Source organism: Cricetulus griseus, chromosome 5, assembly GCF_003668045.3.
Source record: "Cricetulus griseus strain 17A/GY chromosome 5, alternate assembly CriGri-PICRH-1.0, whole genome shotgun sequence".
In the NCBI taxonomy this organism is placed as follows: domain Eukaryota; kingdom Metazoa; phylum Chordata; class Mammalia; order Rodentia; family Cricetidae; genus Cricetulus; species Cricetulus griseus.
Genome location: NC_048598.1, coordinates 167,301,025 through 167,327,609, shown reverse-complemented (window position 1 = coordinate 167,327,609; position 26,585 = coordinate 167,301,025). Strand labels below are relative to the sequence as shown.

The 26,585-nt window shown below is 37.2% G+C and overlaps 1 protein-coding gene across 21 annotated transcripts in view; it reads right to left on the bottom strand.

Annotated features, from left to right (window-relative positions):
- The window catches only part of Hdac9 (histone deacetylase 9), a 535,633-nt gene that overhangs the window by 41,120 nt on the left and 467,928 nt on the right, over positions 1 to 26,585 (bottom strand). For 12 of the 21 annotated variants that reach the window (XM_035444951.1, XM_035444962.1, XM_035444952.1 and 9 more), the window contains 3 exons: positions 26,335 to 26,485; positions 25,189 to 25,315; positions 22,595 to 22,716 (listed from right to left, as the gene is read on the bottom strand). In XM_035444951.1, coding sequence (XP_035300842.1) covers positions 22,595 to 22,716; positions 25,189 to 25,315; positions 26,335 to 26,485 — 400 coding nt within the window. The remainder of the gene's footprint in view (positions 1 to 22,594; positions 22,717 to 25,188; positions 25,316 to 26,334; positions 26,486 to 26,585) is intronic. The other 9 variants (XM_035444957.1, XM_035444965.1, XM_035444963.1 and 6 more) reach the window with 3 other exon arrangements.

The following is a 26,585-nucleotide window of genomic DNA, read 5'->3' as shown; positions in this document are numbered from 1 at the left end:
CTTGCACAAAACTGATCAGTTCTGAGAAATCTGTAATGCCCTTGAAGTGGTTTTGGTGGCTGTGAAATAAGGTCCCTCTTTTTATAGTATTGAAATTAAGTCTACTTAACTTATCAAGTCATCTTTATACTTGTATGTATCAATAAACAGTGTGATACTGGAAAAAAATAAACAAAAATCAGAAGAAGGCCTAACCTGCTAAAGTAAAAATCATGAATCAAAAATCATGTGCAAGGTTCTGGGCTGCAAAGAAAAATGCATGCGTAAAATGGGTCCCAAGGCCTTCTTCTCTCACTTCAAAGTGACAAGAGTCAACATACACATCTGAATAGTCTTCCATGAATGAGAGGCATTTTCAATCTGTTCTCATACTCCTCTCAGTGGTGCAGAATACACTTAACAGAGGCAGTATAGAAGAATTAAAATCAGGAAATTCTTAGTGAAGTTCAGCCCTTGAAGCATAAGTTAACAAATTAGAAATCCTAGGCATAGCTACCAGGCTCAGACTTGGCAACACCAGGAAACTGGTGTGTGTCACAGAGTATTAAGGGAAGACCCAGGGGAAAATCATGATTTGCAAGAGTGCATCTGCATACAACCCCACAGGAAATCTTCTCTGGATGTGTGCAGGCCTCTGACACAAGCAGACCAGACAAAACTCCAGTGCTAACACTTTCATGCGCTAACTTGGCAAATGTTTTACTTATCTATTAGTGAGCACTAACAATATTGTTTATCGCACGTGTCGGCAAAAGGCTGAGAAATGGTTCTCTCTGAATTCCTCATGTGGCCCTTATAAGAGTGACAAAATTATACTGAAATAAAACACAACCAATAAAACGAAAAAAGAAAATGGATGCATGTCTACAACCGGCAGACTCCTGAGATTAATGCAGCACTATTCAAATTTGGTCAGGATGTAACATAAATAAATAAGTTAAACAATAGGCAATAAAAGCAATAATTCATTTCTAGACTTTCACTATTATTAAAATATTTTTATTACTAATAGAACACATATTTTCCTTGCCTTTTTGCAAAGGATAAATTCTATTTATTTTTTTCTGAAATGTTTCACTACCCATTGAGAATTATTACCTACTGTGTGCATTTTATCTTGGTTGAGTTTTAAGAAATTAAAATATTATTTTATTTTGTATGTATAGGTGTTTTGCCATCATGTTTATCTCTACACCACCATGAATGACTGTCAATAGAAATGAGAGGAGGGGACAGGACCCTTGGAACCAGAGTTTCAGATGATTGTGAAGCACCATGTGGTTAATAGGACTTGATTCTAAAGATTCTGGAAGAGAAAACAGCATTTCTATCAGGTGAGCCATCTCTCCAACCCTCAATTAACATTTAATCCTAGGTTATGAATGTTCTTTACACTAATAATTTTGGCATAAATATTCAATATCACATACATTTCATAGAATGCAGCATTTCTCCATTAGTGGATTTTGAGTTAAAAACATTACTTATGTGAATATCTTAAATATATGATTTCAAAATATTAATTGGGATGATAATTAACCAAGAATAAGCACAGGATTACTAAATACTTCTTATGCTAATAAGTCTTTGTTTGGGAAATTTAGGAGTTAGTGCACAGGTGAAGGTCAGTCGTCCAGTGCCAACTTCAGATCCTTTCTGTGACAGAATGCATTCTTCCTGATACTCTGGGCATCTGTCAGCCTAGGCACTTCCTTTCTTCCCCTTCGGAGTTTTTCTTGATCTTCCCTACTGATAGGCTGTCTTAAGAACTTAAGTTTCTAGCACTTTGTCCTGTGTGGAGATTATGTTTCCTGAGGTAGTTCCTGTCCAAGTCATTCTTCTGACTTACGCTCATGTTACATATGCCTCATCATTATATACCACAATTATGAAAAACACTGGAGAAGCCTAGCATATTCTCTAACCTAGCTAATCAAAAGACATAAGATCAGCAGACATGGTGGTACACGTTTTTAAACCCAGTACCTGGCAGACACAGGAAGGTGGGCAAAGGGCTTGAGAACAGCCTAAAGCTACAGAGAAAGGTACTGACTGGAAAAGAAATTGATGCAAGTTACTCTAGTTAAAAGTTCCACTGGGTGATGGTGGCATATACTTGTAATCTCAACACTCAGGTGGCAAAGGTAGGTGGATCTCTGTATGCAAGACCAGCATAGTATATAGAGTCAGTTACAGGAAAGCCAGAGCTACACAGACAAACCTTGTTTTGAAAAACCAAAGGCTGCATAATTAGACAAGCATTATGAATCTTTGAAAGTGGTATTTAGTATTACACAGTAAGAGCATTACAACTTGCAACTGTCTTGGCTGGGATAATATGAATCTTTAATGTTATAAGTCAAATTCTCTGCATTTTGATATTATTTCTAATTATAACCATTGAAAATATAAAACTAATGTAAATGTCTTTAAAAATCATTTGGGGGAAGTCTGACTTCCAATAAGTAGCCACATTGGTGGTAATAAGTGAGTGTCATTTCCTATAGAATTCCTCTTTGATAAATTCAACTGAACATGTCTTTATGCTCACTTATTATAAATATACTAACAATGCCTGCTTTGTAACAGAGAATTATTCCTTTTCAAAATCTGTTGGAAAACCTTACTAACACAATTCATGGTGAATTGTCTGAAGTATTCATTTTATAATATTTATTACTTTCTTCTGGTTATGCAAATCATGTTTTAAATGTTTAAAAATGGACCAATTAACATACTCTGATGATAAGTTTTTGTGGGTTTGCATGTAAAAAATTATGAAACTGAGAATCAATTTATGCATTTGATTGTGTTCATGTAATAATATATTATGTGTCTTGTCCCAGGAACTTACATATTCTTTGACACATTTGCATTCACTTTACTTTTTACTTAAAAATCTAATATAGGTAGATGCTCATGTGTTTACCTACCACTTAAAGTATTCATAATGAGCTGCAAGATGTGAATGGTGCAGTGATATTTGTTATACTGTGTTATTTAAGGAATAATAGTAAGGAAGATAGTCTAGACATTCAGTAGGGGGGCAGTTGAATAAATCTGAGGAAACCAAGGGTACAGATAGCTGCCTGAACACTATCCTACATAGTAAAAGTTGAATTAAAGATAAAGATGGCTTAAAGTATACCCACAGCTATCACACAGCTTTCCTCTACAACTATAAAAGAGAACCAGTGCACAGATGATGACAAAGCTTGAGAAAAATTGAGACTTGTCACTTTTAGCTTTGAAGGTTAAGTCTACATCAGAAACTACACACAGCATTCAGAAGCTGGAAAACACAGGAAAAGCTGTCCATTGGCGATCCCACACAAGTGCACAGTCCTGGTGACATGATGTTGGCCCAGGGATACTCATCCAGGCTCTGGCATCTAAGCAATAAATATTTTCTCTTACCACTTAAGTTAATGCTAATCTGCTATAGAAGCCATTCGGAACCAGTCATGCTGAGTGGGCATTCCAAGACAGGCACTGTTTTAGAAGTCTGGTGACTAGAATACTGGCTCTAAGTGGGTCTGGTTTTACTGTGCTGTGTATTTATTGTCTTATTTTTAAGTAATAAAGTAAGATAGTAAGAGAATTATTAATGACATACCCAACAATTAGCAAAAGGATAACAATTTACTTGTAATTACTACTTATCATTTTAAAATATTTAACTTTCTGCAAAGAGCAAATGTTTTATTAGCATGCTTATTTATCCACAAAATAATACAAAAAAGACAAAAGGAAAAAAGCGCATTTTTTCTTTTGAATCATTCTGTGAGAATTCTATAGGGTATAAATTAAGAATAATTTATTTTAACTTGAGTATTAAAATACTAATAATAACTTTTTAAATAATTAAACAATTACAACAAGAAAACAATACCCAAAACTAGAGTGGGAATATTTTTGCTTTCCTCTTAAAGTTTTCATCCAAAATATTTAATTATTAAGCTATATACTCTATCACAATGCCTACTTTTAAGAACAATTTCCCTTTCTGGTTCAATGTAAATAAAAAAGAGGAAGAATCAGTTTAAACCTCTAATTAGTTTTCAAATGTAGTTAATTAAAATTGTTTTTGCTCTTATATAAGATCTTTACAGTGTGTGACATGATTCTAGTCTCTTACCATTTAATCAGCTAAATATTAAATACAACCTTCTGTCTGGTAAATCAATGTAACAGGCATATCATGCCCCACATAACTCAATAAGACACCAAGGAAAACCATTGAACGTCTATCTCTTTTACTTAAGGAGAGAATCTTTCTGAATCTCAGCATGCTTTGCCTTACTATTGTGAAAGCCACCAGGGAGGCACCATGCTTCTCCACACGAGTTTCCCATGAGAAACTGAGCTGCAAAGTGGAAGTCTGCTCTATCACCCAGCGAGCACTCTGTAATAGTAATGTGGCTTCAACCAGAACATATTATTTGGCAGCTGAAACTTTTAATTAGAGATGTGGTTTGAAAAGATTTTTGCCGAGTTTATGTAATGCAGGGCCTCAAAGAACAATGTTTTCCTAGCAGTTCTTCTATTTTGGGTGGTTTAAATGCTGTGCTTTCATTAGGGGTAGAGAAAAGGGAATGTCACTGAGATCCTATTTTGTTGGCTTTAATGAGGCTCACCATTTCTTCATGGGTAGTAAATATCAGACAAGAAGAATGATGTACTCCCTCATCAAGTGCTTATTGAACATTTGTTTTGTGCAAAAGCTCATCCTGGCATGAGGATGGTGATCAGTTCTTAAAGGAATAAAACTATCTGGATAGAGGAGACAGAGGAGATCAGGCCACGCCAAGTCCAATGATCAAGCTTGTTAGATTTAAGGAATAGCAAAATAAAAGAATACATCAGGAATTTGAAGTGTTGGGGTCCAAGATGGGACAGTCAACTTCATAACTGTTAAAGTAAAATGTCTGCAGAGCAACTTGGAAGGATCCACCCAGGTCTACAATGGGCATAAGTTTTACAAGTGTCACAGTAGCTTAGTGATGAATACTGGCTAACAATCATGAGACCCTTTGTTCAACCATAGCACAGAAAAAAAAAACTATTAAAAGTATCAATGATATCTAGAGTTATGGATGCAGATCCCAGATTATGACTTAAAGGGAAAGAAGTTGAGACCATCTCAATCAGTATTCAATTTTAGGTATAAAGGCTAGGCTAACCATTATCAGAAACACAAATTGGTAGGAAAAGACAGAACTAGAAGCAAATGGTGAGGAAGGCTCAGAGAACACCCCAGAACAAGTGGTAGAGGTCGTGGTTACTTGCTTAAGATCTGTACAAGATAAAGCCAGTCAGCATTCCAGCATAAATGGGGGAGGGGCATGAGGCTGTCATAGAGGAACTGGCAGTTGATACCATGAGAGGAAGGAGAGGGTTTTTGCTTGTGTTGTTCTTCAGCATGGCTTCCAGTAAGTTGTCCACACTCCAGAAGATGGTCCTACACTCATGAGCATGGGTAGCACTAATTGGATTCAGTTGGTTTGAGGAGTAAAAAATGAAGTTAGGAGAGGGTATGTCGGGAGTCAGGAGGCGTTGCAGGAGGGACATGGGGTGGTTATAATTAAAATACATTGTATACATTGTTGTTGGGAGCCAAATCTCAGGGATGGGCATGAGATCCTAGGCCATGCTTGGCAGGCCACATAGTTAACCTTTGCACAGCAGCTCCTTAGAACCTCAGTTCAAGAAAAGAAACAACTTGACCCAGTCCTCCACCCACAGGCTCAGTCACCTAGGCAACCCCTTCGTGGACCTCTTGCTCATGTACTCTTTAAACCCTGCCAAACATCCTCTTTGTAGCTTCCTAATATCCTGCCTATACTAACACCTGGTGCACAAACAACCCATTCTGCCCCTCCCCATATCCTGACTATATAAGCTAGCCTGGGAAAGGTAAAGCTTGCCACTTGATCAGAATCCTGTATTGTGGCTATTCTTTCTGTGTCTCTTGTCCCCATTCCCTATCCCTGACTCTCTTGTGCCCACTCTCAAGGTGCCCAGGTTGACGTCCTGCAGGTCAGGACACATTATGAAATAAAGACTATCAGAAACATTAAAGAACTGTCAGAAAACAGGACTGAATTGTAGGCACCTTGTTTTTCATGGGCTGCTGCTGGAAGAGATACACTAGTGAAAACAGAGAGAGCAGGTAGAAGTATATCCTGTAAGCCAGACCGAGATGGTCAGTGAAGTAAGAGGCTAAGAGATAAAGAAAAAGAAGCCAGAGAATGCTAGAAGCAATCAAACAGACAAGCCAAACCTAATGATTAGGAGATGCTGCAAGTGCTGGGAGTCCTTTTAGAATACAGAGCTGGGTATAAATTTGATAGCATTGTCAACTAGCAAAGGAACTTCTTTGGAATAATGCTGAATAAACATGATTCTGAATGCACTCATTTAGGCAATGGTACAATAACCTCCATGTTTGATACCAAAATCAAAAATCAAAAAACAAAAAACAAAACAAAAGTTATAGCCTTTATGGGAGGGTTTGGGAGTATTATTAAGTAAAGTGTCTTGGAATCAGACTCTGAGCAACCATTCTATGTTCTCAACATAGGCACAGCTTCTGGTGGTGCCCAAGTGTGGAATGAAAAGCTTTCTTTAATTACCATGATATCCTCACTTATTCAGAAAATAGCTGAATAGACCAACTGCTTGAATTGGAAGATCAATTAGTAATGAAATTCTAGGAAGAATAGCAAAACTAAAGGACAGATGAAATGGTACATTCCAGTCTCTGACGATCTCCATTTTATGAGGAAGTAGAAACCAATTCGTGGTCACTAGGAAGGTTAGCTTCTCAGGCCCATTGGTAGCTTCCATGTATTTGGCCCCCATAAGTTCATAGAGAGTGGCACTATTAGGAAATGTGGTCTTGTTGGAGGAGGCTGGATGACACATAATTTCAGTATAGATCTTGACGCTGGAAAGCACACCTTCTGCTGGACGTGTATCATTGTGGGGGTGAGCTTTGAGATCTTTTTTGGAAAGCTTCACTTAGTGTGTCAGTCAGTGAACTTCCTGTTGCCTCTGAGTCAAGATGTTAGCATCTTGCCTGCATGCCTGCACATCTGCCTGCATGCAGCATGCCCGCCACCATTATGGACGAACCACTGAACTGTAAGTGAGCCCCTTCAACTAAACGTTTTAAGAATTGCCGTGGGCACGGTGTCTCCTCACAGCAATAGTAAACCCTGACGAAGACAGTTTCTAAGCTCTGCTCACTCTCACCTCCATTTCCCCTTTAATTGTATGTAAAACATATGTAGTACCTTAGACTGTGCTCTCCAACACAGTGTCTAAAATAAGGTTGCCAATACTTTGTAACCAGCATAGTCTCGACGTGTAGCATGGGAAAATTTCAAACTCACAAGTTCACTGTGCATAAACTTCCTGTATTTTATTTATTTGTAATTCTTGGTGGGAGGGGAGAATGAGGGAGTAGGGAGGCTTTGAAAGAGAAGGGAGAGGCAGGAGGGAGAGAAAGAGAAGGGAGAGGGGTTGAGACCTAACAATCAATCATAGTGTTTCCAAATATGGCATACCTTCTTCTCTTACTACACTGGGTACTTTCCTGTGACCTCCTATGACTCACCTCTTGGATGTTCTGAGTAGAATACTCAGATTCTACAACTGATTATATAAGTACACTGAAGTAAATGCCAGGCTTCTAATCCTACCATGTCAACCTTGGGTATGCAGCACTTTCCTCCTCTTCCTGCATTCTGCAGCACGGGTTTTCGTCATGGAATCCTACATTATATTTTCTTTCCTTATTTGGATCCCTGTTAGTTGGCCTATTTGTATATACCATCCTTTATGTCTATCTCCTTCGAGGCAGCTTATAAAATCATTGTGTGTGTTGCAATAAGTAGGCATATCATTTCTTCAAGAAAGTAAATATTATTCTAGCAATAAATCCTAAGAGAAGCCATTTTCCATGCATATATAGGTAACTTTAATGGAAACATAGTGTCCGTGTTTAAAAACTTCAATAAAAGCTAGATAATTACTCTTCATAATTTTATAGCTATGTTGTAACTGAATTGTAGTACATTTTAGGAATCTTCTCCAAGGAATCTTGAAACACATATAAAAATGTTTACTATTTATACATTCATAAGTCTATCAGTTCCAGTAAAGAGATCTAGCAGATTTTGAAAATAGCCTTTTTGTAGATAGAAAATTCAAGCTAACATTTGGCACTATTTTATTTTTGTAGCTCCTCATATTATGTCACAGATCAATTACGTTGTATATTTGTTCATGACAAATAAATTCGGATAATCCAACTTTAAGTGAAAATGCTTTATTTTTAGAATAGTTTATTTGAAAAATAATTAAATCATCAGACGTAGAAAGAACGTATCACATTGTGACTTTAAATAATTTTCTTTCTATAGAAAATGTCTGTTTCATTGGCCTTCAATGATTAGAGAAAACTCACATGCTATTTTAAAATATTTTGAACATTATGTATGATTGAACTGAAGTCAGTTTGCAAATGGCACAAGTAATATGGCATTGGCTTTCTGCTCTTAGGAAAATGGATGCAACACAGCACTTTAATTTTAGCAAAACTTCCCTTCCCAGTGATACTAAGTAGCTGATATTTTTGAAAAAGGACCAAAGAATGAGAGGCTGGGATGGGAAGCAACACTTGCTGTCTTTGAGCCTGTACTGGACCTGTGCTCTAGTAAATAAAGTGAAGACTGAAATAGGACACTGCACCCTGTGATGACAGGCTGGCAAGAGCAATGAGATGTGTATGTCAGTGCTAAGAAGACTGTCTAGTACAAAAAGAGAAGTCTTATCTATTCACATCTACTTGGATCTGCCCATTAACCTGTATTATTCTCCTTAAACTTAGTGGTTTTGATGTGAGTGAATATCACATCAAAATAAGCTTTCACTTCCTTGATATTTCATACTGTGGAGAAGCTCAGTGCTTGAGGGTAAAAAACACTATCAAATTCAGTGTGCTTGATGTTCCTCTTGACAACATATATGTTCCTTATTATTCAACCATGATTTATTTCACATGGGGAATATGGAATTTGTTTCAAAAGCCACATACAACTGCAAAATTAAGAACTTAATATGATCCAATTACATTTTTAACATTTAAAAGATAAATAAAATATTTTTTGTACCAGCTAGAGATTTGTGTGTATTTATGTCATGCATTAGATTGTGATGAAAAAAAAATGTTTTTGAAATAACACAACTGCATCACATAAAAATAATATTATCTCTATTGTTGAGAACATAAAAGTAAAACACAATCTGGTCACTGGAGAAATAACACTGTTAGGAGGGATAGTATATGTTTGGGAATAACCCAGGGGGCAGGCGAAAACCAAGATGCTGAATTGTGAGGCTTCAACACCCCTGCTGGGAGTGAGGATGGCGGAAGTATCACAGAGTGTTTTCTGTAAGTCATGATACTTAGGTTTTTTGTATTTGAGACTGAACAGTCAATGGAGATCTGAAGAAACAGACTGGGGAAATCCCAGCATTGGTATAAAAATCCATACAAAATTCTGAATAGGAGTTTTCAGGCTCCTAACCACCCACTAAAAGGAAGAATGCTGGCCAGTATTTCACTTATTTGAGATGTAGACTCTACCCAGACATCTAGAATAAATGGCCAGGCATTCCTCCATCTACTCCTGATATAATCAAATCTATCACCAAAATGACAATGCACATGAGCCAAGGCATTCAAGTGAGATAGCCCTGGGAATTTTCCTGAAAACTAAGAAATAATGTTTGCTTTTGTATCCTTAAGGTGTGAAGAGGTTAGCCTGGGGCTCCTAAGGTGCTAAGAGGTAAGCCTGAGGCTCCTAATGTGTAAAGAGGTACATGTCTGGGGTTCCTGGGGGTCCTAAGTATGAAGGGGTAAGCCTAGGGCTCTTGGGTCTCCTTGCCACTATTTAGACAGCATTGTTATGCAAGAAGCCCAGCAGAACTCAGAACAGACCTCACATATGCCTAATAACACTTGAATACAATGAATATCATGCGAGTATCTAAACATAATAGTCAATAGACTAGTCAATAGACTAGACTACTATGTGAGCTAAAATGCTTTTTTATTTTTTTACATTTTTGCTCTTTAAACATTAGAGTTCTGAAAATGTCTGATCTGAGATTATTTATGGGGTGACCTAAAGTGAAGGTAATATTGCTTAGTGAGCTCTGAGTGTTTGGAGTGACAATTACGTCACAGCTTTGCTTGTCAATACCTGTGCTCTATTATAGGACAGTTACTAGCCACAGAGAAGAAAAAAAACAAAAAACAAAAAACAAAAACCCTCAGTTCCAAATAATGCCAGCTCCATAGCCAGTGCCCAGTGTCCAGTGACTACACCTAGATAGTAGCAACCGAATTAGGAGAATTAATATATGCAGAACATTTCTGTGACCACTGAAACATTTTGGGGGCAATGTGGCTCTGTACTTTTCTTAAGGAACCACATACAGCAGCCTCTGCTTTCCAATAAATTCCCTGTGACTATGATGTTTATGTGAGGTACTTTAACATATACAAAATAAAACCAAAATATTAAGAATAAAGTGGATGACTCCAGCTAAGAATCAAAGCAATAATGCCCTTCCCCTGTAATGAGATTGATGATTGACTTAAATGCCATCCTAGAGCCTTCATGCAGTAGCTGATGGAAGCAGAAGCAGATACCCACTACTAAACACTGAGGTGAACTCCTGGAATCCAGTTATAGAGAGGGAGGAGTGATGAGCAAAGGGGTCAAGACCGTGTTGGGGAAACCCACAGAAACAGCTGACCTGAACAAGTGAAGGCTCATGGATGCCAGTCTGACAGCTGGGAAACCAGCATTGGATGGAACCAAGACCCGTGAGCATGGGTGTCAGTTAGGAGGCCAGGGCAGTCTACACGGCCTCTAGTAGTATAGACTGCCAGTATTTATCCCTAGTACATAGATTTTGGGAGCCCATTCCCTGTGGAAGGATACTCTCTCAGCCTAGATACATGGGGGAGGGCCTAGACCTTGCCCCAAATGATGTGACAGACTTTAATGATCCCCTTTGGAAGACCTCACCCTCCCTAAGGAGTGGGTGGAGGATGGGATGAAAGGTTGGTGGGGACAATGGGAATTTGGGAGAGAGAAGAAACTGGGATTGGTATGTAAAATAAGATTGTTTTAAATTTAAATAAAAATTAATTTAAAAAGGAGTAAAGTGAAATAAACATTATACTGAAAAATGCAAGCATCTTATATCTTCTCTTAGCCATGTTTTCAAGTGATTTAGACCATTGCTTTCACTCAGGAATGCTGGTAACCTGGAAATATGAAGGAACTTCTCAGTAAAGAGGATGGCTCATATGCTACTAAACCAGACTTCAGTCTCCTGTCAGGGTTCTCCTGCATGCACTCACCATCAAGAACACAAGCACTCAACGGCAAGCTGTCTGCTACAAAACTCCTTCCTGCATCTTCAGGAGTGTGCCCAGCACTTGTTAGGGAGTGAAGGTATAACAAGCTCACTCATGACATTTTTAAAGATATCAAATTGGAAAAAGATAAAGGCAATCTGATATCTTAGAATTGGTAGATAAATGATAACTTTTACTAAAAGAAATGATAGTGGCTGGAGACTACACATTCAGGGAGCTCAAGAGCATGGGAATTATGGAGAAAGAGAAAAAAAAAGGCCAGTAACTAAGGACCAAACCAATCTATAACAGAAGCTGGGGAATCTGCAGAAAGACAAAGATCCCTATACCTTACCAAGCTGCCATCCCATTAAAACATACATAGGAAGAAGCCGCTGGAACACATGGTAATGGTATCAAGCCAATTCTCTGACATAAGGGATACTTTCAAAGGAACCAGATAGCTGGATAAAAATGGAAAGATAATAACATCATAAATATTTCATCATTTGTTTCATTTCATCTTTTGATATATTCACTAGCTATGTCTAAAGAAAAATAAGTGCATATACTTGTATGGAATATTTCCTCAGGATTTCAAGTTCTATAATTGTGCATTTTACAAATTATGATTTTTAACTATTCTCCTGACTTTACAACAGATGGCTAAACACTTTAAAAATCTTAATTATTATTTTTTGCCAATTTCTCATTCCAATCTTATCTAGTATGTCCTGCCTGCTTTTAATTGTGCATTTTATAGGGAATGAAAAATATTTCATTAGACTTTGAATGAATGGATAATTATACTGAGTATGAGATCAGATTATGCAACAGCATTCATTTATATTTCACCTATAACTTTTTCAGTTAACTAACATTTTCTTCTCATAATCTTCATGAAAGAAAATAATAAATGTCCTTATATAATATCATTTGTCTATTTTTATTTACATGAAAATTCTAAAATTTAAAACACTTCAATTTTCACAAGATTTAGTGACAAGGTTAAGAAAACAAATGCCATTCAAATTCCTTTAAATTCTGTTCTAGGAGTAATATTTCCTTTTACTAATATTGCATCATTATTCTCAGTAACGTATACTGGAAATATATGTACTTATTTCAGGCACCATGCACAGGACGTTCTTGCAATACTTTAGTTGCTTATAATAGCTCTACCATAATGGATGCCTGAAAATTTGAAACCATAATATGTAGAGACTACACAGTACTGAGCTAAGAAGAGTTCTCAACCTTATCCACCTGATGCCAAGTCATGTTGTTTCCATATCTTGCCATTCTAAACTACATTGGCTTCTCTCCACTCCCCTTCAAACAAGTAAGCTGACTTCTTACGAGGCTGATTAATCATTCCACAGTTCACAATTGGTGCTTATATTTAACTCTAGTTACCCACCATACTGATTACACTTGCAATTAGTTAGACCAGCTTCTCATTCACGGAACTATGAATTTTTAGTCATTGTAGTCACTGAGTCTAATGTAATTATACTCAATCTTTAGATCAAATAGTCTTAGTAACATTATTTTCTATTACGATTTCTATTATTTTAAAGTGAAAATTTACAAATTATAAATTCGTATTTTTAATTCATAACAGGTAATCTTACTACTCAAAACTGATTAAAATATTGCAGTTTCTTACACCATAATTATTATTAATTGCAGTTGCCTTGTATTAATTTTATCTTATTTTCAAAGTACATGAGATTTCTGATTACTGGATTGTCAAAATGTGGTTTCACTTTTTCTGACCTTATAAGAAGGTCATGAATTGATTATTACCAAAAAATAAGACAAATTCAGTCCTTCTAATTCTTAAATGTATTATATTCTGTTCCAACCCAAGATGTGATCACACTTCTTTTTCAGTGTAACAATGAATATACTGTTGATCCCACCAATAAAGGAAGAATAACTGACACATAAATGGGTGCACAGAACAAAAATATCTACATCTTATACCGTCATCAAGATTCCTGTAGAGGAAGAATGGGTTAGAACTGAGGGATCTAGGAAACAGAGGCTATTTAAGAAACAAAGTTTAGTGAAATCCCAAGATAATATGGGACTTTGGGGTGGACAACACAGAAACCAGAGGAAGCTGAATTCTCTGGCATACACAGTTTTAGCAAATTGTTTTTAAAAAGAGGTCAGCTCCAGATAAATGCACATACATATTTACATCAAAAGCACAAAAATATAGAACTTTTATTTTCCATCCAAACATTTCTTCTTTCAACAGAATTATAAATGAAGCAAATAACAACAAGAAAAACACAGCTTGAAGAGTCAATACATATACTCTTAGACTCAGAGCAAATATATTTTGGAATCACTAGGCAGTTAACAAATAACTACTTGTAATGTATTACAGGCTCAAATGGAGGAGCAGATAGATGGCAAATTTACCCAGAAACATGGAAATTTTAAAGAAGCAATGAAATAAAAATTCTGGACAGTCAGATGGCCCAGAAGGTGAAGGTGCTCAAAGTGAAGCTCAAAGACTAGAGTTTGATTCCCAAGACCCAAATGGAAGACTGAAATAACAACTCGTACAAGTTGTCCTCTGATCTTCACACCTGTGCACATGTGTGTGCATGCTTGCATATAAATAGACACACAGAGTCACAAATAAATAAAACATGACACATTAAAAAGGGGAATCCTAAAAATAAAAACCCAGTAACAGAAAGTATACCATGGATAGTCTCATCAGTAGACAAGACAATGTAGAAGAGAATGATCTTGATATATTTAACAGTAGCTCTTCTTCCCTCCAAAAGAATTTTAAAAACTAAGCAGAAAACCTTCCATTTGTGGGGCAAAATGATGGCACAATCTATGCCTAATAAGCACATCAATATAACTAATGAGAGATAAGAAACAGAAAAAAATTATTTAATTAATAAACTAATAGTAGTAGTATAGTAGTAGTAGCAGTAATAGCTGTTGTGTGTATGTGTGTGTGCGTGTCTTTTGCTTGTGTGTATGTATCTGTGTGTGTGTGTGTGTGTGTGTGTGTGTGTGTGTGTGTGAGAGAGAGAGACAGAGAGAGAGAGAGAGAGAGAGAGAGAGAGAGAGAGAGAGAGAGAGAGAGAGAGTTCAGGAATATTCATGACATGGCACACATGTAGAAATCTAAAAACAACTTTCAGGAGTTATTTTCTTCCCTCCATGGATTCCAGGCATATAACACAGGGTGTGAGATGGGAGCAGCCAGCACTTTTACCTGCTAAGCCCAAGAAGAAGAATTTGAAGTTACAGTGAGTGGAAATTATCCAAAATTAAAGACAGACACTGGTCGTCAAATACAAGAATTCAGACAACATGAAGTTGTATAAATATCATGTTCAAAATTCAAAGATATTAAGACAGGTTTCTAAAAATCTGCAGGGAAGTAGAAAAGAGAAAACATTTTACATATGGGTTGAAAGGATAAGAATTACATCAAGTTTCTTGCCAGAAATCATGTAATCAAGAGAAGAATGTTGTAGAGAAGTGTTTAAAGTTCAGAAATCTGAATCCTTCAAGCATGAAGTAAAGATAAAGGCAAACAAAACAAAGAAATGTTTACAAATGGTCCTGCCTTGAAAAAAGGGGCTAAAAGAAATTATCAAAAAAAAGGAATACATCATAAGCTGAGGTTTGTGTAAAGGAATGGATATAAAAGGTGAAATAAAATGCTTCATTTTTTCTTCTTCTTATTGTAATTGCTGTTAGCTGATCTAAGAAAAGGTAAATTATTTGTGTTCATGGTTAGGAAATCAGTATCACGATGAAAATGTTTTCCAACATGATTTATACATTCAACACAGTCATAATCCCATTAATTTAGGTAGAGGGTATCAACAAATACAATCTAATGTACACATGAGAAGACAGATGATCAAAAGTAGATGGTATTATACTGAAGAAGAGATGAAAGATTGACATTACCTGACTTCAAGAATTGCTAGAGAGCTGCAATAATTATGACAATGTGGTATTGACAAAAAGATAGATAGATGAATGTAAGCAAGTCTATTAGTTAAGCATACACATAGTTGACTGAGCCAAGGTAATGCATTAAAACTGGATGATAAGAGGGAAGCAAGGGATAACCCTACCAGCTCAGACACCTGCAAACCACAATGACCAGTATGACACATGAACCCTAAGGGTGCAGTACTGGCACAATTATCTTGGTGGCAACCAACAGCTTTCTAATTGGGCATAAGACCTGATAAACAAGAGGTAAGTTTTGTACTGAAGACCTAGCCACCTACCAAGGGCTCACGAAGTCACAGATTCTGGAGGAGAAACTATAACCACCACTTCACTTAACCAGTGTAATTCATAACTACATTTTAAACACTTGTCCTTACATACACAGATAAGTATAGCTCTCACCCCATATCAAGAAATCTTTCTTTGAAACAGGTAAAGATCATTACAGAAAACCACAACCAATTGAAATGCGTTGTTATGGAGCCCAGTCCCAATGGATAAATCAACAAAACACTCACACATGTAAGGCTCAGGGATCGATGCAGAATAGGTGATGAAAGATTGTAAAAGTCCAAGGTTTCAAAATTTTCTATGAGCCAGTGTCTTTCAGCAATGTCAGAACATACACCCATAATGTCTCGTCAACATTATTGCTTAAGCATGAGCTGTACAACACAAGTAAAACAACAGTGGACATAAGTGGAGAAGTGGAAGACCATGAGGAACAAGACAAAGATGTCTACCCTCTCCATACTCATGCACTGTAGTGTGTGAAGTATTATCCCAAGCAATGACATCTGAAGGAGATTACAGGGAATACAAACAGGAAAGAGAGAAGTCAAAGCACCTTTATGATGTTTAAATGAGAATGGCCACAGAGGTTCATGTTTTTCAATTGTTGGTCTCCATATGAGGAGAAGTTTTGGAAAAATTAGGAGTTTTGGTTTTGTTCAAGGGGGTATGTCACAGGATGCAGGCTTTAAGATTTAAAAAGAATCTTGCTATATTGCCAGAGTGCTCTCCCTGCCTCCTGCTTGCTCATCAAAGACATGAGCTCTTAGCTGTTCCCAGCATCATGCTCTTGCTCCACCATCAACAACTCTGATCCTCTTGAACTGTAAGACTAATTAAATACTTCCTCTTATAATTTTCCTTCATTGTACTGTTTGTTACTGTAATAGAAACCTTAACTAATATACTGTTTTTTCAGGTGATAGAATTTTATTCATAAAAGACCCTACCAGGAAATGTCTACAGCTGAAAAACCATTTCAGCAAAGTAGCAAGATTCAAAATCAACCCACAAAAATCAGTATCCTACCTATATATAAATGACAATCATACTGAGAGAGAAATCAGTGAAATATGTGGATATTAGCTTTCATAATTTAGATTATGTGTGTTTCATATAGAATATCCATTAGAGTTTAGGTAGCTCATAAAGGGGAATAAGGGTCCTTCCAAGAAAGGGGAAATAAAATCCCTCCAAAGGAATAAAAAGGAAAGATAGAACAGTAGAATTAAAGAGGTTTGGTGGAAGGTCAGAGTAGAGGAGGGAATGTGAGGAGGATAACTAACATGAAAGGCCTTTTGAAAATCCATATGGCAACCTATTACTATAAAAGCTTCCTAAATCATATACATACATAAAAAGGAATTCAAACGTAATCACCACATAATGAGAAAGATAATACCCAAATTAGATATCATATGTTGCTAAATAAAATCTCTCAGTATAAGGACTGAGTTACACCTTTTTGAGTATTTAGGCAAAGAGGTCACACAGTCACACAAAATATTACAAGTTCTCAACATTAAGTCAAAATGGATTATAATTCTAAGTGATGTTCATGATATATAAAATTTCTAGTGAGACTCAGGGAGTATCTCTCTATGTGGAATGGACTCCCAAAGTCCACACCTATGCTAGGGATAAGTACTGATCTAGGCCTAGAGCCTATTCCAAAGGATATGACAGATCTGATGACCCCCTATGTAAGGCCTCATCCTCCCTGGGGAGGAGAAAGGATATGTGATAGGTAGGGTTTTATTTGGGGGGAGGGTTGTAGGGGAAGAGGGGAGGGAGGGAACTGGAATTGACATGTAAAACAAACTTGTTTCTAATTCAAATAAAAAAATCTGAAAAAAATTTCTAGTAAGACAACATAAATGCTCCTGTGTTTAACAATGCTTATAAATTCAATTCTAAAAGCATTATCCATGAAAAAATACTGATAAGTCTAACTTTATTAAACTGTAAGTGTTCTGTTTAGTGAAAGACACTAGGAATAGAAGTAAGACCCATCACATATGTGGAAAATAACTGGACAGTCTTCTGAGAATTTTACTCAGTTAAGCTGAAAACATGGCACAAAATCTTGTAGCTCTACTCACAACCATCCAAATTTTGAATCAATCAATCTGACTTCTGCAGGTACAGGTAAGTGGAAAAATCAACTATGGTTCATGAATACAAAGAAATATTATTCAATGATAATGTTTGATAAGTTTCAATTCCTTAAAAACATAGAGTTAAGATTAAGTGTATAATGCTGTAATGGCTCTTCCTTTTTAATTATTTGTTTTTGTTTTATGTGCATTGGTGTTTTGCCTGCATATATATCTATGTGAGGGTGTCAGATCTTTGAGTTACAGACAGTTGCAAACTGCCATGTAGGTGCTGGGAACTGAACCCAGGTGCTCTGGAAGAGCAGCTAATGTTTTTTAAACACTGAGCCATTTCCCCAGACCCTGTAGGGGATATTCTTGGTTGTCAACTTGACTACATATAGAATTAATTAAAAACAAAAATGGGTGGGCACACCTGTGGTGAATTTTTCTTAATTAAATCCTTGGAAGTGGGAAGACCCACTGCTAAATATGGATCTGTGAGGTGGGAAGATTGGGAAGATCCACCTTTAATCTCAATCTTTTGAGCTGGGAAGATCTACCTTTAATCTGAGCCACACCTTCTGCTGGCATCCTGTACACAGGACATGCTCTCTCTTTTGCTTGCTTGCTCTTGCCCTTGCTAACAAGTCCACTCCTTCACTAGCAGTAGAATCCACTTCTTCAGGATTCTGGTGTATACTGAAGACCAGCTGAGACATCCAGTCTTGTGGGCTGAAAACTACTGGATTCTCAGACCTCTTATTCTGAGACCTCCTATCCTGCTATTTGTTCAACCTGTAAGTCAAAAACTATCCTAAAAACTAAGTTTATTGATTAAAAACAAGTTGAGTAAAAGTAAAAACACAGTACAGATCTTCCTATATGATAAGGACTTGAGATAACCAAGATGCTTCTTTTAGCCATCATTCCAAGTTCTGAAAGGCCAGGGAATATGCAAAACCACAGATGGGGTAGGGGGAGAAAGAAGAGAAGGAGTTAGAGACAGGGAGAGAGAAAGGAGGAAGGGAGACATTTTACAAACTTTTAAGGAAATATCCTTTAGCTAACTTTGGATTATAATGCCTTGGATAGGTCATCAAGGGTATCCTCACTGCTGTCTGCTGTATCAGGAGATTAACCAAGCTGTAAGTCTCAACCCAACTGTCTCCTTTCCAATTTACTCTAAATGGAAAATGCCATTGGCCTTCCTTGACCTTAACTTATGCTTGGATCTCTTCCATCTTTGAGTCATATTCTAGTGTTTCTGACCATTAAAATGAGTGTTTCAGTAGGGCTGGAACAGTCTTATTAGCCAAAGCCAAGCTTTATATGGCTTGTGCACTTTAAGAGGTTAATATACCCTGCCAGCTTGCTTTGTTCAGAAGTATTAAGTGGAAAGATTATAACATTCAAAGAAAGGCAAAGTTCACTGGGTAAGACCTCAATAATATAATAGAGTATAAAACCTCTAGAAATTTTTGTCATAATATTTTATGAAACATATGCACATACTCACTGGAACAGAATCCAAATTAAATGGTTTTGAAGGTCAGTTCAAAGTCAGTATGCATATAATATCTCTGTGAGAAATATGCAATCCTTTGAAAGTGCCAACCCCCAGAAGCTTCCTACTTTATTATCAATCCCATGGTGTGCTGTAGAAGGAGGGAAACTAGTTCTATAGCAATAACACTATTCTCAGCCAAAGTATATTCCAAATGCTCCCATAAGCCAACTTTTGTGTTATGGAACAAAGAAATTGTAGTGAGAGGGATACTTTAAGTATGTACAAAAGTATGTTATTCCCAATTTGAAAGCCATCTGTGCGGGGCATTCATTTAAGTATTTAAAAAAACAAAATCTACAGAGATGGCTTAGTGGTTAAGACCATTAGCTGGTCTTTCAGAGGACCCAGGTTCAATTCCCAGCATCCACAGGGCAGCTCACAATTGTCTGTAACTTCAGTCCCAGGTGTTTGACAGCCTCACACAGATATACATGCAGGCAAAAACCAATGCACATAAAATAAAAATAAGTATTTTTTAAAAGAAAGTAAATGGGTCTTATTAGCTGAAACAGGCTAGGGGACAGTTCTGAACCTTCCAAGAAGAGGTATTAAAGGGCCTACTTCACATGAGAAAGTTCACATCCTGAGGGAAACTAAGACTTTTATAGCTGCCTGTTCCTGGGTTGTCCGTGTCTAAAAGACATAGGTGTCCAGAAAGCTCAGAGAGCTTCCAAATTGTGCTCACTGCTGAAGGGACATCCTGGGATGACTTAATCTATTTAGAGCCACCAAGACTTTTCTTACTCTAGTTCCAGTTTTATTCTCCAAACCTTACTAATAAACACAAGTAATTCAATAAATGGCCACGATGAAAGAAAAAATATGTAGTATAATATGAAGCTCAAAAAGACAGGATTTACTCATTTAACAAGTCTGGGGATAACATCCAAGTAGCAGAAGTTGAAAATCTGGCTTCAATGACAAAGCTTGACTCTTTGTTAGCTGTCTGTTAATTCTCCCGAATGAGCTAAACTGCAATACACCAGCTTCAGCTCAATGTGATGAAACTTTAGCATACAAAATTCACTTACACACTTTCCCCAATCAACACTTACATTTTATCATGGCAAAATTTTATTGTTTACATCTTTCAAATTGGCATTTTAGTCAATAGAATATAGTAAGTGTTGACCTGCTAGTCATTAATTGAAATATTATTGAAATGTCTCAGTGATGTATGACAAAGATAAGTTTTAATTTTCTCACAATACAATTGGAATATACCAAATGGATATATGTCTGGATATTGAAGAGTTTTGCCTACTTGTAATGAATCAAGAGAATCTCTAAGTATTTTTGTATGTAGAAAACACACATCACATTTTTCTTAGTCAGACAATGGGAATTGAACAGGGAGTATTCTGAAACCCTAGAGCAATGTTAAAGTATTAACAGCAGTTATTGCTACAAAGTTTGAAAGTGTTTGGTTTTGCATATCAGCAGCCTGATATTTCGTAAATATTAGATTTTCAGCAGAAAATGAATACATTTCAATACTGGGCAGCTATGGAAAATACACCGTTAGACAGGCCATGGATTTCACATGTGTTATAAACCACTTGATGGTGCAGAAGGAACTTCTGACATATGTGCCCAGATTCAGGTTAGTGTACATAACCTACACCCTGAACATGACTGTCCTGTGGACTGGGAATCTCAGTGAAAATAAATTAACAACTTGCTATTGGTTCTTCTCATGGGAATAGAATGTTCTCATGGACAGAGCAGGACTGAAATACCAGCTTTCAGTACTCACTAGTTTTATTTATTTTATTTTTTAAAAAGATTGTCTTTGTGTATGCTTGGGGCCAGATGCCTCTTCGCTGGAGGGCACTATCAGGTCTAAGCCACTGTGCAGTCTCAGTGCTCTGGGGACAGAGGTCTGCGGAACATATCACTTGTAGGAACCTTCTGCTACAAGGAGCCTGCCTCTGTGTTCTTTCCTTCTCATGATTTCAGGGGCTAGTTCACCACAGTTCCTTCTCTGACTGCAGGAATGCTCACAGAATTTTTGTCAATAGTTGCTACACATGCCACTAAATCTTAAGGCTGTTAAGTCTCACATTCTTTATGAATCAATTTTCAGAACCTAAATCCCAATGTTTAGAATACAGAAAGCCTCACTCTTTATTCCTCCCTTTGTCCTAGAGAACTTTACTTGTAAGAAAGATAGCACAATATGTAGGTAGCAATGTGAGATTCGCATGGAATACATGAAGCTCGGATTTTCTTCCCTTTGCATTGCATCCTGCTGAAGTGTTCCACTGCATCTAACATCCTAGAAACGCAAAAATCTCTAGGCTATAAAAATAAAAAGGCACTGAGTGTCTTGGGAGCATTAGCACACTTTCCCTGCATCTGGGACCATGTAAGGTAGATGGGGGATAATAAATTCTTACTCAGTATTGATTGTATTTTTAAATCTTCATTATGCCACAGGTAAATTATCTGGCAGAAATTAGCTTCAGCATGTGTGTGTATAATCTACCTCTGTTTTAATTTCTCCAAATTGCTTTGAAAAATGAATGTAATAATTATTTGAAATGACCACTGTGGATTTCATACACAAATTACAGAGATATAATCCTTAGACAAGACCTGAGTAAAATACAATAGTTCGACTATCTATGAATACTTGTTTGAAAGTTGTGGACGTAAACCATTTTAAATCTTTGAAAAGCTGCAGTTTCTAAACAGTGAGAGCTTTAGAACAGAATGTACACATTGATTATAGTGGGAAGAGCATACACATATTAAATACCAATTGTCAGTGACATTCAAAGGGAACAGAAGATGGGAAAATATGCGTGATTCAGAGAGATACTGTCCATTAAATTCCAAATAAAACTGCACTATGACACTCCCCCCAAAAATGACACCACTGTGTTCCTTTATTCTAACATTTATTGCTAATTGAAATAAAACACTTTTCAGTCTTACACAGATAGCTCAGTTGCATAGTAAAGGGACTTTCGAAGAAATAAGGAACAGGAGTCGTGCATCTGTGTAAGTACAACAGTTCACGTGTGCACATGCTTGTGGACATGGATGTTTCACTAAGCTTGAGTATAGGGTGTACTACCTAGACCTCACATTCTTTAGTTTTTATCTAGAAGGGAGGAAAACAAAAGTGAGATATGTCACAAAGAAGAAAGTGTTGCCCTTGCTATGCCGACTTACCAGTTTTTCTCAAGGGGAAATCGTCCTTGGCATCTTGGGCTCCTGGTAATGTGTACTTGTAGGATGGAGATGTTCCACTGAGAGGTGGAGAGCTTTGATCCAGCGATGTGTGGTGAGCAGCCCTACGAAACACAAAGAAGTTCATACTGATTCTGGATTTCCACGCATGTTAGTCAGAAGAAGTCAGCTGCACATGCGTCCACACACTTAGCTGTATTTATGTCCTTCCTCCTTCGTGCCTACAAACCACAGCCTCATGCATCCACATTTCCTGCAGCAAAATATGGGATGATACAGGATTCCTAGCAATGACCACCTTGTGTTTGGTTATTCAATCACATGGAACATTTCACTTTGTTAGAAGAACTGAGATTTTTTATACAGAAATTAAAAATAAACAACAACAAAAAAAGGCTACCATTTGAATCCTTTGGAATCACCATTATAGTACTATCACGGTGGAAGTAAACATGCCCAAAGGCCTCATTACTGTCAGATAGCATAGCCAAGAGCATGAGGAGGGTCTGTGTACTGAACAGACTCCAGTACCCGGGGCCTCAGAGGCCTGACTCCCACAGCCCTTCTTAACATGTGGGATAGAAAGTACATCCCTCTTCAACAGAAAACTAACTTTTTAAAATATTTTCTCTTTTTTAATGAATATATTGAAAAATAAGCAACTGTGCTGTGAAGAAGAATTTAGAGGACTGAACTCAGACTCTGCAGTATGTACCACATCACAATTATCATATATAACAAAGAGGATGCTCAGGCCACAGGATCACTTCCACACTGTCTGTTCCACCACATGTCTTCATTTGAAAAATATATTCTCATAGCTGGAATACCAGCATGGGACTGATCCAGACCCCAGGAACATGGGTTTCTGTGAGGAAACCTCAGAAATCTATGGGACCACCTGTAGAATCCCAGTACTTATCCCTAGCATAGGTGTGGACTTTGGGAGCCCATTCCATAAAGAGGAATACTCCCTGAGCCAAGACACATGGGGGTGGGTCTAGGCCCTATCCCAAAAGATATGAAAGACTCTGATGACCCCCTATGGAAGGCCTCACCATCCAGGGGGAGCAGAAAAGATATGTGACAGATAAGGTTTTGGGGGGTAGAGGAGGAAGGGTGGGAGAAGGGAACTGGGATTGTCATGTAAAACAATCCTGTTTCTAATTCAAATAAAAAAGTTGGAAAAAAATATATTCTCAACAATTAACTTACTTAAGGTCATTTCATGTACTTCTAACTGGTAAAAAGCATCAAAATGTTATTGTGCCCTTTCTACAGAGACAGAAGCTGATTCTTTGAGAAGTGAAAGAAATTTCCCAGAGCCACATAGCTAAGTCCTAAAATTAATGACTTATGGCTAGGTAGAATTATATCCTGTAAAAACAAGAAAAGATCACTACTGACATGAGGAGCCCTATCTAATATACTTAAGGGAACAGCCGGAAAATATTCAGCAGATAAATGATTGCCTAATATTTGGTTCTCATTAGAAAATTGTTTTTTTTTTCTTAAAATGTTTTAACTTTGAAAGTATTGTGAATCAGTCACATACTATGAAGACAATCTCAGGTAACAAAATTAAATTTTTTTCAGATTACTTTGTGATGCTGGTTTCTCAGGTTAGTGAAAAACACACGGGACACAATTGTTCAAATGCTTCTGAATTCTATAAAATAATAATATATACTTCCTGTCCTTGATGTGAGGGGTTGAAAAATATGTCACATAAAGTCTTTAGGCCATTCAACAAACACATTTATGAGAAAAATTAATGCATTACCTACTAGCCTATTATCATATATGATTTATATATCTAGACTTTGGCCTGATGCTGAAAAAAATCATTTCTATCTATCTGACAGAGAAAAGAATTGTATTTTATGTAAGATTTCTGCTGGACTTGGGGAAATGTGGTTTCATGAAAGCTTCGGTAGCACCATGCATCCTGTCAGTTTCTATCTCAAAAAGGAAATCCTGATTTCACTGGGTAGAGAGAAGTGAGGTACAGTGGCATGCCTGAAGGAGTCACTAAAGGCTTGGGTTTGTTTACTTATCTTCCTCTCTGCCCTTCACTTTTCCATCTTCCTTTTGAAAAGACAGAAAGTCATCTGAATTTCTCAAAATAGCTCTGGTTTCTATTTTATATATTAAGCCAAGTGAAACAAAACAAAGCCACAATCTGCTAAATGCTCACAAATTCTGCAGATATATCAGAGGAACTACCTGGGGATTCAACATCACAGTTGAGTTCCACTCAGATGCCAGTTTCCCATTCAACAAAGACGAGGATACACTCCCTGCCCTCACAGTGATAAACACTAATGCTAATTGGGCACTGCTCACTCCTATGCTCCTATGTTCTTTGTTATATTTTTTTTTCCCTCAGGTCCTTCCCAGCAACTCTAGAGTCAGATGTCTTTTGTGGTCCTTTTTGTGGAGAAAAAGAGCTGACCCTTAGAGATTTCCAGGAACGTGTCAGCACCCAAGCAAGCTCAGGCTTTCTGCTCAGGTCAGCTGACGATAGAAGCTTGCTCTCTCCCCTCAGGGTGAAAACAGTTAAACACAGAACATACGTGTACCAGAGCTTGGGATGGCGGCTCACGGAATGATTCTTTCCGTTGCTTGGAGTGTCTTTTGTTGCTGATTTACTCAACAGGAATTCCTGAAGCTTCTGCTTTACCTCTGTGCTTGCCGCTGCCCCTGAAACACACACAGGGAGACAGATGCTGCCTATGGGATACCTTCCTCTCACCACTCAAGAGTACTAAACAAGGGTTACGAAGACACATCACGGGCCACAGCATATGAAGATTTCCTATTAAAAGAAAAACCAGAATCTACATAGCTTTAGAAAATAGCAGAGCCCTGTCTTGTAACTGTTACTTATGCTACAGACTTTCAAAATACCTCCAATGAGTTTTTTTTATCATTTTATAGGAAGGAATTTGTCTGTAAGTTTAAAAAGAAAAGTGTTGAGGGTTGGGGCTATAGTTAATGGTACCATGCTTTCCTAGTATTTGTGAAGCCCTATGTTCAATCCCCAGTACTGACAAAAATAAATAAGTAAATAAATAAATAGGAATAAAATGCTAATTTTCAATTTTATGTCTTTTTAAATCAGGAGTCTTGGGGAATGTTGGAGATTACAATGCATTAAAATGATCTTTTCTGAGTTTCTGGTTAAAAAATTCAACATTGTTTTAAAATTCATTTGATTATTTAGCAAATAAAGTCTGTTGATAATTTCAGTTCAAATCACCACAATTTAAACTTTGCACCACCCACCTGAGTTTGAACTGACTGGGTAACGGGCAATTATTTGGATCTGTCTCCCTCTTGTGGACCATTATTTTACAAACATTCTGCCTTGTGTCTAAGTACAACAAAAGGGAACAGAGACGTGTTATGATGTTCAGAACAATGACTGCTTGGGCAGGAAGATGGGAGAAATGAAAACATTAGACATAGCTTTATTGCTGAACAGGGAGTCTTACATTCGATCACTTTAGTGTGACGGTGTTTTCAAAGTCCAAAGAAACAGCCTCCGTTTTTGGCAATGCTGTGTTGATTTCTCATTATGCTCTGCAGAGCTGCTACAAAAGGGCACTTTAGTCTATAAGTTAGTCTTTTAACTAGACAAGGACAGTTTTTACAGGCTTATTTCCATTATTTCCTTGCATTTGGGAGGAGAGTGTGTCTGTTACCCTGGTGCCTCTTACTTTCTCGTCCTCTGTCTTTGCCTCTGAGAGGAGGAAGCTGCTGCTCTCTGCGATGCCTCTCTCCTTCCTGTTCTTGCCTCTGCTGCTCCAGTTTCTGCTCCTTTTCTAGGAGTTCTTGCTGTTGTTTTATGGCTAGAAGTTCCTGTTGCAACTTGCGAGAAGAGGAAAGACATGAGAGTGTGCATTTTTTTTTAAGCTTCAGAGTCATCACTCACTGACCCAAATTGCAATGTTATCAACATTTGGAATTT